This window comes from Caretta caretta, chromosome 17, assembly GCF_965140235.1.
Source record: "Caretta caretta isolate rCarCar2 chromosome 17, rCarCar1.hap1, whole genome shotgun sequence".
NCBI lineage: Eukaryota > Metazoa > Chordata > Testudines > Cheloniidae > Caretta > Caretta caretta.
Genome location: NC_134222.1, coordinates 3,935,888 through 3,948,630, shown reverse-complemented (window position 1 = coordinate 3,948,630; position 12,743 = coordinate 3,935,888). Strand labels below are relative to the sequence as shown.

Below are 12,743 nucleotides of genomic sequence, written 5' to 3'. Positions count from 1 at the left end.
ATCATTGCCATCTAAGAATTCCCCATTATTGTGTCAGAAAACAAGAATTGCATGCATTTTCATCAATATAATTCCCTAACTATTAAATAATGCTGTCAGATTTTATGAATTCCTCATCTACAAAACAAATTTATTATTGTGTATGCAGTGATTGAGATCCCTGATTTCAACAATACTGTTCAAATTTAGATCCAGATTTTTATGCAACGTTAAGCAATTGGGTCGTCTTTCAGCAACCTGGCCTTCATGGGCTAGGAAATCTGGAGCTACACATATTCATGTTACTTGAGTTAATTACTAACTGATAAACTATGAACAGATACAAATTAATGACTTCAGCCATTCTAAATAAAATAGTAAATTATGTGTACTATTTAACTGGGAATTTGCTGACATGACATTTAAAAATATATTTATCCTTTCTAGGAAAGGAATTTCCACCATGTACAATTGAAATTTACAAAATAATGGAAAAAGTAGATTATCCCAGGAATAAAAATGGTGAAATTACTGCTGTTATTCACCCTAGCCTGCAGGTAAAATCTATCATTCTTCATTTACAACATTTTTATAGGTATTCCCTTTGATTTTTGGTTTACGGTATAGTATATGGTATATCATCAAACAAGATATTTACAATTATGTCAAACCCACCAATGGTTTGTTTTAGAACCATTCATATAAGTTTTATAGCTAATGGTTTACAGTATTTCAGTAATTGATTTGGGAAGTTCTAAACTCAGTTTTGAACAAAAACTAAAAGAAAGTATGGTATACTTTCATTTTCAACAGGTACTTCAAATTTTGGGAGCCAAACCTTTGAGAAACCTTGGTCCTGATTTTCAGAGTTGCTGAGCATTCATAGTTCCCATTTATTTCAAGTGCTCAGCACTTTTAAAAATCAGGCCCAAGATGCCTAAGGTCAGGCATCCCAAATCAGTGGTGCTTTGAAAGTTTTGGCCATAAACTGTACAGAGTAGTATAACTATGCATAATAAACTTAAGACTCTTATATGAAAGTTGTAAAAAAATATGAAAGTGAAGATATAATCTATTTTCTAACATAATCTATAATCTAATTTCCTATAAGGATCAAGACTGGCAGCCACTGAACAATGGGGATCCTATATTTTTAACTATTGATGGAGAGACCATTAATTATGAAGGGGATTCTACAGTATACCCAACATTTGTGAATGAGGCTGCATATTATGAAAAGAAACAAGCTTTTGTAAAAACAGTCAAAGTAAAACTTACTGCAAAAGGTATCAGATCCTCTTTGTTTTAGAACTAGGACATTTGTAAAAGATTATGAAACTTTTTTAGACATAGGGCCAAATTCATTGCTGATTTCTACTCCATGTAATCCAGGTGAAGTCAGTGGGGATTTATGGAGCATAAGTCAATGCAGAAATTAACCCTTAATTTAAAATGGTGTATTAATTAATTTTGCTAAGCACTTTGAAGATGAGAAGCACTTTTGAAATGCAAAGTATTATTTTTAGCCACGTTCAATAGTTTATTGCAGATATTAAAAATAAATATTGCTAGTTTATATAGCTAATTATTTAATGCATTCTGCAAAATTGTGTCTATATAATATGCCAAATTATTGATCAGTGTGTTATAAACTTTTATCTAAAGATTTTCCTACATTCAAATTTTAAATCTTTCCCAAATGTTATTCAGAATATTGCGACCTGAAGTCTATATTACTGAAAAAACACACACTGTGTTAGGAAATGTTTTCAATTTGAGTAAGAAAGTTACTCTGAATAAAATAAAATGGAAACCAGGTATACTTAAAGTATTATCTAGTTAATGTTAAAGACAAATAAATCAAAAATTGATTTTGTTGAGTTAGTGGCGTATGTTTAAATTAATGTTATGTGCCCAGGAATTTACTGGTACAATATTATACTTCATGGTCAATATTTGTGGAAAGTGTAAGAATTTTGATGAAAATTTGATAAAATTTCAGCAGCAATGAAAATATAAAGCTTTCTGTAATTGCAAAGTTTTTCAGTTACATCTACATGTTGTCTGGCTATGCCAAAAGAAGGACAGGAGACATTTGACATTTGTTTAATCAGGCCGCAACTTTATTATTAGATGTCTGGGACTACCTGGCAGATAACAGTGTACAGTGCAGGTAACCCCATGTTTATTCCATAATTACCCTGGGGGCTTTTACCAGCTCCCCCTCTTTTTCCATCCATGCCCCTCTAGCAAATCCATTGCCGGGACCTTACCATACCTGGGGTGAGGGGTTTCCATCAGCTCCCCCTCTTTTTCCCTCCCGGTCCCTCCAACAAATCCATTGCCGGGACTTTACCATCCACCTCCGCCTCCTAGGAGGGTTAAGGTTGGCTATAAGAATGGGGGGTTGGCTCCCTGACATACCAGTCATAGAACTCCCCAACCTTCAATGAACACCTCTTTTTAAGTCCTTTTCCAAGCCGTTTATCTGGTCACTGTATACCTTTCCTGTGGAGTACCTGCACTGGGCATCTGCCACAAGGAGGCACCAGCAATTAGCTTGGCTGCCTCCTCCCCACACCTAGTCGGGTTCAAATTTGGCCACCTCCCTGTTCACATACCTCCTTGCCTTGTCCTCCTTGGGGGGGCTCATAGCTCCCCACCAGACCCTGCACTGAAGCATGTCTGACCAAATCATGTTAACTCCTGGAAAAAGTTCAAGGATCAGCCTCCAAGTCCCTCCTTGCTCTGAGCACTAGTTCCACCCCTTTAAGCATTCCCAATCGTTTTCCCCAAAATGCACCACATTATATCTGGGGGCTGCTGATGGGCCTGCACAGCATATAGCATCGGTATTAGTTGATCCCATAACTTGCCCCTTCTTGCATGCCAAGAATATCGCCTCATCACCAAAGCCCAGCTGCGAACCCTCAGGCAACCCTGGACATGTGCCTATGGGCACAAAAGACAATACTATGCCCACAGATCCATACCACTGTCTGCATGGCTGGTCCTCCAATATCTCTAATTAGATTACGACAGATTAATGCTGATTTACCACCTCAGGCCTTACATACGTTCGGTACACATCCAAATGCCAATGCCCGATTGCCTCTGCTCCTATACCTAGCTGTGCTGCTGCCGTTGCCGCCCCGATTCTGAATGAGTGAGAACCAAATTCAAGGGCTGGCAGCCCCAACCTCATCAGCCCCCGTCTCAATATGGTAACAAATCGATATGCTGTGAGGGGACTCCCATCACCGTGCATAAAAAGGGGGCCTTTCCCCTCTGGCCATATATCCCTGTAGGCCTTCAAAGCCCGAACTGGGCAGACCCCAGGCTCACCACCCTGCTGGGGAATCACAGATTCACCCCGGCCAACTTGATCTGTCTTTGACCGTCGCAAGTGTAATATCATTGAATGCTCCTGCCATTGTATATCCCGCAGTTGCAAAGCCCTTCCTGTTGAGTCCCTACCGGACCCAAATACTAGCTCACTGATTCTGAAAGCACCAAAAACTGCTGTCAAGAATGCAGCCCTGAACAAGGCCGCCTCCTGTCCATTATGACATACATTGCCGAGGATCTGCACGAGATCCCTAAGTATGTAAGCCACGATGGGACGACGGGAATCCACCCTGGGGCCACTGGTATGTGACCACCCAGCCAAAAACCTTCCAACTAAAAAAACCACTGCAAAGATCAGGATAACCATTTAGCCTACTAACAAATGTAATGGCAGAAAGGCGATTCGTGATTGTGGAGGACGCCAGTTGATGGTTTGCCAGTGACAGCATGTACCGCAGTACCTGTTCCTCTGTGATGGGCCATATCGCTGACTGGCCTTCCTAATCCTGAAATTGCATGAAATCATTAAAACTTCTCTCACAGCCTTTCCACGTGCATGGAGCAACTGATCTCCGCACCACACTGACAATCATTCTACGCCAAGGTTCCATAACACTAGTGGCATCTGCCTGGGTTCCTGGCTGGCTCCTGGTGCCAACTCCAGAAATCTGTGGACCTGAAAATGAGACAAGGCATGTGCTATGTCACCGTCAACCCCAGACAGGTTATGAAGCAGTGTAATTCCCTGGAGCCTTTCTGGGGGCCAAGCCTCAGGGCAAAACACATAAAGGGGATAAGAACCCCCATTAAATCCAGCCCACAAATTTGACCCAACAGCCTTGCTGGGGTAGTCCCACCGGAGCCCATAGCTCATTCCATTGCTGCTTGAAACTAGTCTTGGGGGAAACCCACAAGTTGTCCAGGAGCAACTGGCTGGATGGCCCTGCCCCTATATCTCAAATTCATTCTTGTGGAATTATTGACTTAACATCATGGCCAAACCCCACCCTTGACTTTAATTATTATTATTTTATATAAAGGGGATAAGAACAGGGTTTAAAAGAGAACTGGATAAATTCATGGCGGTTAAGTCCATTAATGGCTATTAGCCAGGATGGGTAAGAAATGGTGTCCCTAGCCTCTGTTTGTCAGAGGGTGGAGATGGATGGCAGGAGAGAGCTCACTAGATCATTATCTGTTAGGTTCACTCCCTCTGGGGCACCTGGTATTGGTCATTGTTGGTAGACAGGATACTGGGCTGGATGGACCTTTGGTCTGACCCAGTATGGCCATTCTTATGTTCTTATGTTAAGAACCCCCATTAAAAAACCCAGCACATAAATTTGACCCATTTGCTTTGCTGGGGTAGTCCCACAGTATGCCTTAGCCCATTCCAATGCTTGAAGCTGGCCCCTTGCACTGGTCTGCCTTCTGTCACCCACACCCTGTTCAAACAGGGCCTACCTGCAGGTGCCATTTGTTCTACCCTGCGTCCTATACCTCCCCTCACCAACGTGGCAGGAATGTGCCGTATGAGCCCCAAAACATGTTTTGCATGCATGCCTGAACACACAGATGCTGCAAAAGCCACTGCTATAAAGAAATGTATGCCCGTGAATGTATTGCATGCCTGCCCAGTGCTGTAACAGCGACTGCTGTGATTAGATGTATGCCATTGAATGTATTGCATGCCCGTCCAATTATATTTATATATATCTAACAAGGCCAGGCTTCTCTCTGGGCAAGCTTCAGCCGTAACACAAGCATAGCTAAAGAATTCAGCCTTGGCAAGACACCTCTCCCATGGCTGTCCCCGTGTTTGAGGAACTTACAGTTAGCCTGTATCAGCTGTGCAATACCCTGCATCTGCTTATGGGAGAGGTGGGGGTCAACTGAGAGTTTCTGGCTGGCCCAAGTGATACCACATCATGTTTTTTTTGTTTTTAGGGGGATAAAGCCTCAAGAACCACTAGTGCCCACAATCCCCAACTTTGCCACATCATTTTGGTATGGGATCCTTATTTAACTCACCCTTGCCCTCAGTGTCTGCCCCATCTCCTGCAATCACCTGAGTGGAATGTCCTAGATCTGGGCGAACCATTACACCTTTGTACGGCCTGCAAAGCTGTGGAAACAACCTCAGACGCAATAACCCTGATTACTTGTATCAAATCCCAGCTGACTGTCCCAGCTGACTGTCCCACGATCAAACGCAGCCAGCTCACTTGCTTGGGTTTTTATGTTATTCTACGCTTGATAACTTGCTAACCAAAAATATCTTCCTAAATCTTTACAACTCCAACCACTGTTTGAATTAAAAAAAAAAAATTATAGCTGGGTGTTTTATACCTTCTCTTCCATACCTTACTGCTGCTGAATTAAAAAAGGAAAGGGGCTATTGAAAAAAGTGAGAGTTGGTGAGTTTGAGGGATGTATATTATCATTTTTTTCTGTTCTGAGTGCTGGCTATAATACAGTAAATAGAAGAAAAGGAGTACTTGTGGCACCTTAGAGACTAACAAATTTATTTGAGCATAAGCTTTCGTGAGCTACAACTCTCATGAAAGCTTATGCTCAAATAAATTTGTTAGTCCCTAAGGTGCCACAAGTACTCCTTTTCTTTTTGCGGATACAGACTAACACGGCTGCTACTCTGAAACAGTAAATAGAAAGATTGATGATTTAGAATGTTTTAATTTAAAATATATTGTATTTCTCACTAGATTTAATCCCTCATAAATTAACATTAATTTATGTGGTAAGGCCATTATACAATACCCATATGCATCAGCAGCTATACCCCATGTCATTATTTAGATAGCCAAAAAAAATTATTGAATGGGCCAGAAAACTATTGCACCTTCCTTTTCTTTTTAGAAGTGATGTATTTCTTCTCCAGCACTCCCAACCAATATTCTTTATCCTTGCTTTGTGTTTCAATTGCAATATTAAGGCAATAATAAATACAGGAGAAAAATACATGTTATTAAATTATCTGCTTTATTTCTTTAATTTTAAATAAATATTACTGCATATCAAAAGTATAGAATTTGACTTTCTCTACCTATTATTCATTATGATCAAGGTCCTTGCAATCCTACTGCATAGAAACCATCTGTCACTGTGTGGTCTAGCTAGGCTCTTTGGCCACAATGGCATAAGTGTATCCTGATTGGAAAACTACTAGAAGCAACCACACAGGATGACTAGAGTAAGGTTCTGTGCATGTGCTGTGCCTTCTCAGTTCTATATATGAAGAGGAGCGTTCTCCCAGGTAACTGACAGGCATAGGTGAATTAACCAAAAGGCAAACATGTGGCCCTACTGCAATATTCTTGGCTGACAATTTCCAAAAAAGCTATTAGCACTTAAGAAATATTCCTGTAAGACTCTGATTTCTTACTCACATGTGCTACTAGGCCAAACAGGGTTCAGTCATCAGATTGATACCACCCAGGAATCTCCTCCAATAAAAGTAAGCTTTGTTTTCTAAGGGTATGTCTACACTACGGAATAAGGTCGAATTTATAGAAGTCAGTTTTTTAGAAATCGGTTTTATAAATTCGAGTGTGTGTGTCCCCACAGAAAATGCTCTAAGTGCATTAAGTGCATTAACTCGGCGGAGCGCTTCCACAGTACCGAGGCAAGCGTCGACTTCCGGAGCGTTGCACTGTGGGTAGCTATCCCACAGTTCCCGCAGTCTCCGCTGCCCATTGGAATTCTGGGTTGAGATCCCAATGCCTGATGGGGCTAAAACATTGTCGCGGGTGGTTCTGGGTACATATCGTCAGCCCCCCGTTCCCTCCCTCCCCCCGTGAAAGCAAGGGCAGACAATCATTTTGCGCCTTTTTTCCTGAGTTACCTGTGCAGACGCCATACCACAGCAAGCATGGAGCCCGCTCAGGTAACCGTCACCCTATGTCTCCTGGGTGCTGGCAGACGCAGTACGGCTTTGCTGCAGAGTAGCAGCAACCCATTGCCTTCTGGCAGCAGACGGTGCAATACGATTGGTAGTCGTCCTCGTCGTGTCCGAGGTGCTCCTGGCCGCGTCGGCTGGGAGCGCCTGGGCAGACATGGTCGCAGGGACTAAATTTGGAGTGACTTGACCAGGTCATTCTCTTTAGTCCTGCAGTCAGTCCTATTGAACCGTCTTATGGTGAGCGGGCAGGCGATACGGACTGCTAGCAGTCGTACTGTACCATCTTCTGCCAGGCAGGCAAGAGATGAGGATTGCTAGCAGTCGTATTGCACCATCTTCTGCCAGGCAGGCAAGAGATGGGGATGGCTAGCAGTCGTACTGTACCATCTTCTGCCGAGCAGCCATGAGATGTGGATGGCATGCAGTCCTTCTGCACTGTCTGCTGCCAGCCAAAGATGTAAAAGATAGATGGAGTGGGTCAAAACAAGAAATAGACCAGATTTGTTTTGTACTCATTTGCCTCCTCCCCTGTCTAGGGGACTCATTCCTCTAGGTCACACTGCAGTCACTCACAGAGAAGGTGCAGCGAGGTAAATCTAGCCATGTATCAATCAGAGGCCAGGCTAACCTCCTTGTTCCAATAACAACGATAACTTAGGTGCACCATTTCTTATTGGAACCCTCCGTGCAGTCCTGCCTGAAATACTCCTTGATGTACAGGCACCCCCTTTGTTGATTTTAGCTCCCTGAAGCCAACCCTGTAAGCCGTGTCGTCAGTCGCCCCTCCCTCCGTCAGAGCAACGGCAGACAATCGTTCCGCGCCTTTTTTCTGTGCGGACGCCATACCACGGCAAGCATGGAGCCCGCTCAGCTCACTTTGGCAATTAGGATCACATTAACCACCACACACATTATTCAGCAGTATATGCAGCACCAGAACATGGCAACGCGATACCGGGCGAGGAGGCGACGTCAGCGCGGTCCCGTGAGTGATCAGGACATGGACACAGATTTCTCTGAAAGCATGGGCCCTGACAATGCATGCATCATGGTGCTAATGGGGCAGGTTCATGCTGTGGAACGCCGATTCTGGGCTCGGGAAACAAGCACAGACTGGTGGGACCGCATAGTGTTGCAGGTCTGGGACGATTCCCAGTGGCTACGAAACTTTCGCATGCGTAAGGGCACTTTCATGGAACTTTGTGACTTGCTTTCCCCTGCCCTGAAGCGCATGAATACCAAGATGAGAGCAGCCCTCACAGTTGAGAAGCGAGTGGCGATAGCCCTGTGGAAGCTTGCAACGCCAGACAGCTACCGGTCAGTTGGGAATCAATTTGGAGTGGGCAAATCTACTGTGGGGGCTGCTGTGATGCAAGTAGCCCACGCAATCAAAGATCTGCTGATATCAAGGGTAGTGACCCTGGGAAATGTGCAGGTCATAGTGGATGGCTTTGCTGCAATGGGATTCCCTAACTGTGGTGGGGCTATAGACGGAACCCATATCCCTATCTTGGCACCGGAGCACCAAGCCGCCGAGTACATAAACCGCAAGGGGTACTTTTCGATAGTGCTGCAAGCTCTGGTGGATCACAAGGGACGTTTCACCAACATCAACGTGGGATGGCCGGGAAAGGTGCATGATGCTCGCATCTTCAGGAACTCTGGTCTGTTTCAAAAGCTGCAGGAAGGGACTTTATTCCCAGACCAGAAAATAACTGTTGGGGATGTTGAAATGCCTATATGTATCCTTGGGGACCCAGCCTACCCCTTAATGCCATGGCTCATGAAGCCATACACAGGCAGCCTGGACAGTGGTCAGGAGCTGTTCAACTACAGGCTGAGCAAGTGCAGAATGGTGGTAGAATGTGCATTTGGACGTTTAAAGGCGTGCTGGCGCAGTTTACTGACTCGCTTAGACCTCAGCGAAACCAATATTCCCACTGTTATTACTGCTTGCTGTGCGCTCCACAATATCTGTGAGAGTAAGGGGGAGACGTTTATGGCGGGGTGGGAGGTTGAGGCAAATCGCCTGGCTGCTGGTTACGCGCAGCCAGACACCAGGGCGGTTAGAAGAGCACAGGAGGGCGCGGTACGCATCAGAGAAGCTTTGAAAAACAGTTTCATGACTGGCCAGGCTACGGTGTGAAAGTTCTGTTTGTTTCTCCTTGATGAACCCCCCCGCCCCTTGGTTCACTCTACTTCCCTGTAAGCTAACCACCCTCCCCTCCTCCCTTCGATCACCGCTTGCAGAGCCAATAAAGTCATTGTTGCTTCACATTCATGCATTCGTTATTCATTCATCACACAAATAGGGGGATGACTACCAAGGTATCCCAGGAGGGGTGGTGGAGGAGGGAAGGAAAATGCCACACAGCACTTTAAGCACAGCACTTTAAAAGTTTACAACTTTAAAATTTATTGAATGACAGCCTTCTTTTTTTTGGGCAATCCTCTGTGGTGGAGTGGCTGGTTGGCCGGAGGCCCCCCCACCGCGTTCTTGGGCGTCTGGGTGTGGAGGCTATGGAACTTGGGGAGGAGGGCGGTTGGTTACAGAGGGGCTGCAGTGGCAGTCTGTGCTCCAGCTGCCTTTGCTGCAGCTCAACCATACACTGGAGCATACTGGTTTGGTCCTGCAGCAGCCTCAGCATTGAATCCTGCCTCCTCTCATCACGCTGCCGCCACATTTGAGCTTCAGCCCTGTCTTCAGCCCGCCACTTACTCTCTTCAGCCCTCCACCTCTCCTCCCGGTCATTTTGTGCTTTCCTGCACTCTGACATTATTTGCCTCCACGCATTCGTCTGTGCTCTGTCAGTGTGGGAGGACAGCATGAGCTCGGAGAACATTTCATCGCGAGTGCGTTTTTTTTTCTTTCTAAGCTTCACTAGCCTCTGGGAAGGAGAAGATCCTGTGATCATTGAAACACATGCAGCTGGTGGAGAAAAAAAAAGGGACAGCGGTATTTAAAAAGACACATTTTATAAAACAGTCGCTACACTCTTTCAGGGTAAACCTTGCTGTTAACATTACATACATAGCACATGTGCTTTCTTTACAAGGTCGCATTTTGCCTCCTCCCACCGCGTGAACGGATTTTGGTTGAATGCCAGCAAACATACACTGCAATGCTTTGTTCTACAGTGATTCCCGAGTACGTGTTACTGGCCTGGAGTGGTAAAGTGTCCTACCATGAAGGACGAAATAAGGCTGCCCTCCCCAGAAACCTTTTGCAAAGGCAGAACCGCAAATGCCAGGGCAAAGTAATCCTTTCACATGCTTGCTTTTAAACCATGTATAGCATTTTAAAAGGTACACTCACCAGAGGTCCCTTCTCCGCCTGCTGAGTCCAGGAGGCAGCCTTGGGTGGGTTCGGGGGGTACTGGCTCCAGGTCTAGGGTGAGAAACAGTTCCTGGCTGTCGGGAAAACCGGTTTCTCCGCTTGCTTGCTGTGAGCTATCTACAACCTCCTCATCATCATCTTCTTCGTCCCCAAAACCTACTTCCGTATTGCCTCCATCTCCATTGAAGGAGTCAAACAACACGGCTGGGGTAGTGGTGGCTGAACCCCCTAAAATGGCATGCAGCTCATCATAGAAGCGGCATGTTTGGGGCTCTGACCCAGAGCGGCTGTTCGCCTCTCTGGTTTTCTGGTAGGCTTGCCTCAGCTCCTTCAGTTTCACGCGGCACTGCTTCGGGTCCCTGTTATGGCCTCTGTCCTTCATGCCCTGGGAGATTTTCAGAAAGGTTTTGGCATTTCGAAAACTGGAACGGAGTTCTGATAGCACGGATTCCTCTCCCCAAACAGCGATCAGATCCCGTACCTCCCGTTCGGTCCATGCTGGAGCTCTTTTGCGATTCTGGGACTCCATCATGGTCACCTGTGCTGATGAGCTCTGCATGGTCACCTGCAGCTTGCCACGCTGGCCAAACAGGAAATGAGATTCAAAAGTTCGCGGTTCTTTTCCTGTCTACCTGGCCAGTGCATCTGAGTTGAGAGCGCTGTCCAGAGCGGTCAGAATGGAGCACTCTGGGATAGCTCCCGGAGGCCAATACCATCGAATTGTGTCCACAGTACCCCAAATTCGAGCCGGCAACGTCGATTTAAGCGCTAATCCACTTGTCAGGGGTGGAGTAAGGAAATCGATTTTAAGAGCCCTTTAAGTCGAAATAAAGGGCTTCATTGTGTGGACGGGTGCAGGTTTAAATCGATTTAACGCTGCTAAATTCGACCTAAAGTCCTAGTGTAGACCAGGGCTAAGATTTCAACTCTGTGGAGTCTGTTTAAATTCTGCTTGACATCTGTGCATAGTAAGAGACAGAGGATACAGGATCTATAGAAAGCTAATTAGTGACAACCACATTTACCATCCCAACTAGTTCTGCACCCTGCTCCCTCCTTTATGTCCTTTTGCCTTAAGATATTAGTCTTGTGGATCAGCTGACCCACTGTGGAGATAATTGATGCAATTGTAAGGATCTAATGCATCTCTTTCTACCACACAAACACAGACCAAGATTTGGCTGTACCTTTTCTGAATAGTCTCCTCAAAATAGATATTTTCATAATTAAATATATTAGATCAGAATCCATGAAGATTAAGGCACATTCTACAGGAATACATTAACAAATATTGAACATACATAGAGCAAAAATATTTCTTTTTATACACACACACGTACATAAAATAAAAAAATATATATAATTCCAAATTACATGTCTTGAGGACTGATCAAATAAAAAGTGCTACAGAAAGTGCAACATACAATACTTTGAATACAGAAAAGCTTAACAGTTCACAATTACAGTGCATTCAACTGATTTTTTAAAAAATAATTTCTTCACAGATAAATATTTACTGCTAATCTCCCCAAAGTAGCAGGGATTGGGTATTAATTTAAACCCAAGAACAACACTCATGAGGTAACAAGTATTCTGTTTAAGCTGTAAAACATGACAAGAGGTGGATTTTCAAGTGGCAATAGTAAAAGGCCAAAGACCCAGTAATTAAATCAACCCAAACAATAATCCCTCTTAAATGAATTAATTGTAGTGACCTATTGCTCTTATGAAAGGGAATGTATACATACAAATGAGGAAAAAGAACTAGACATACAAAATTACCCTGAGCATTATAGACCAGAAAACAGATCCTGCAAGGTCAGTGAAAGTTGAAGGAGTTCATCTTTTCACAGAAGGCTCACCACACTGTGTAGAATAAGGTCCAGGATAATAACACTGGTAGCCAAAATGAAAACATCACTATATCCAGAACTTTCAAAATTACATACTTCATATTGTGGTTCTACTTCAAAGCTGAAATGTCTTTTTTCATATTTTCAAAAACTTAACTATTCTCAGTACACAAAATGATTTCTCATGGATTAGAGATATCAGTATAGAAAATACCGTACCGGACATCAAAGAGATTGGAAGAATTTCTCCAAAAGGAAAAAATATTGTATATTACATTTGTTTGATTTGTTTAACCAATAGAAAGTA

The 12,743-nt window shown here is 44.1% G+C and overlaps 1 protein-coding gene across 4 annotated transcripts in view; it reads left to right on the top strand.

Moving 5' to 3' along the window:
- Positions 1–1,999, top strand: part of ASPA (aspartoacylase) — a 142,830-nt gene extending 140,831 nt beyond the window's left edge. For all 4 annotated transcript variants that reach the window (XM_075120935.1, XM_048823514.2, XM_075120936.1 and 1 more), the window contains exons 6-7: positions 427–536; positions 1,091–1,999. In XM_075120935.1, coding sequence (XP_074977036.1) covers positions 427–536; positions 1,091–1,288 — 308 coding nt within the window. In that variant the 3' untranslated portion in view covers positions 1,289–1,999. The remainder of the gene's footprint in view (positions 1–426; positions 537–1,090) is intronic.
- The last annotated feature ends 10,744 nt before the right edge of the window (positions 2,000–12,743 follow it).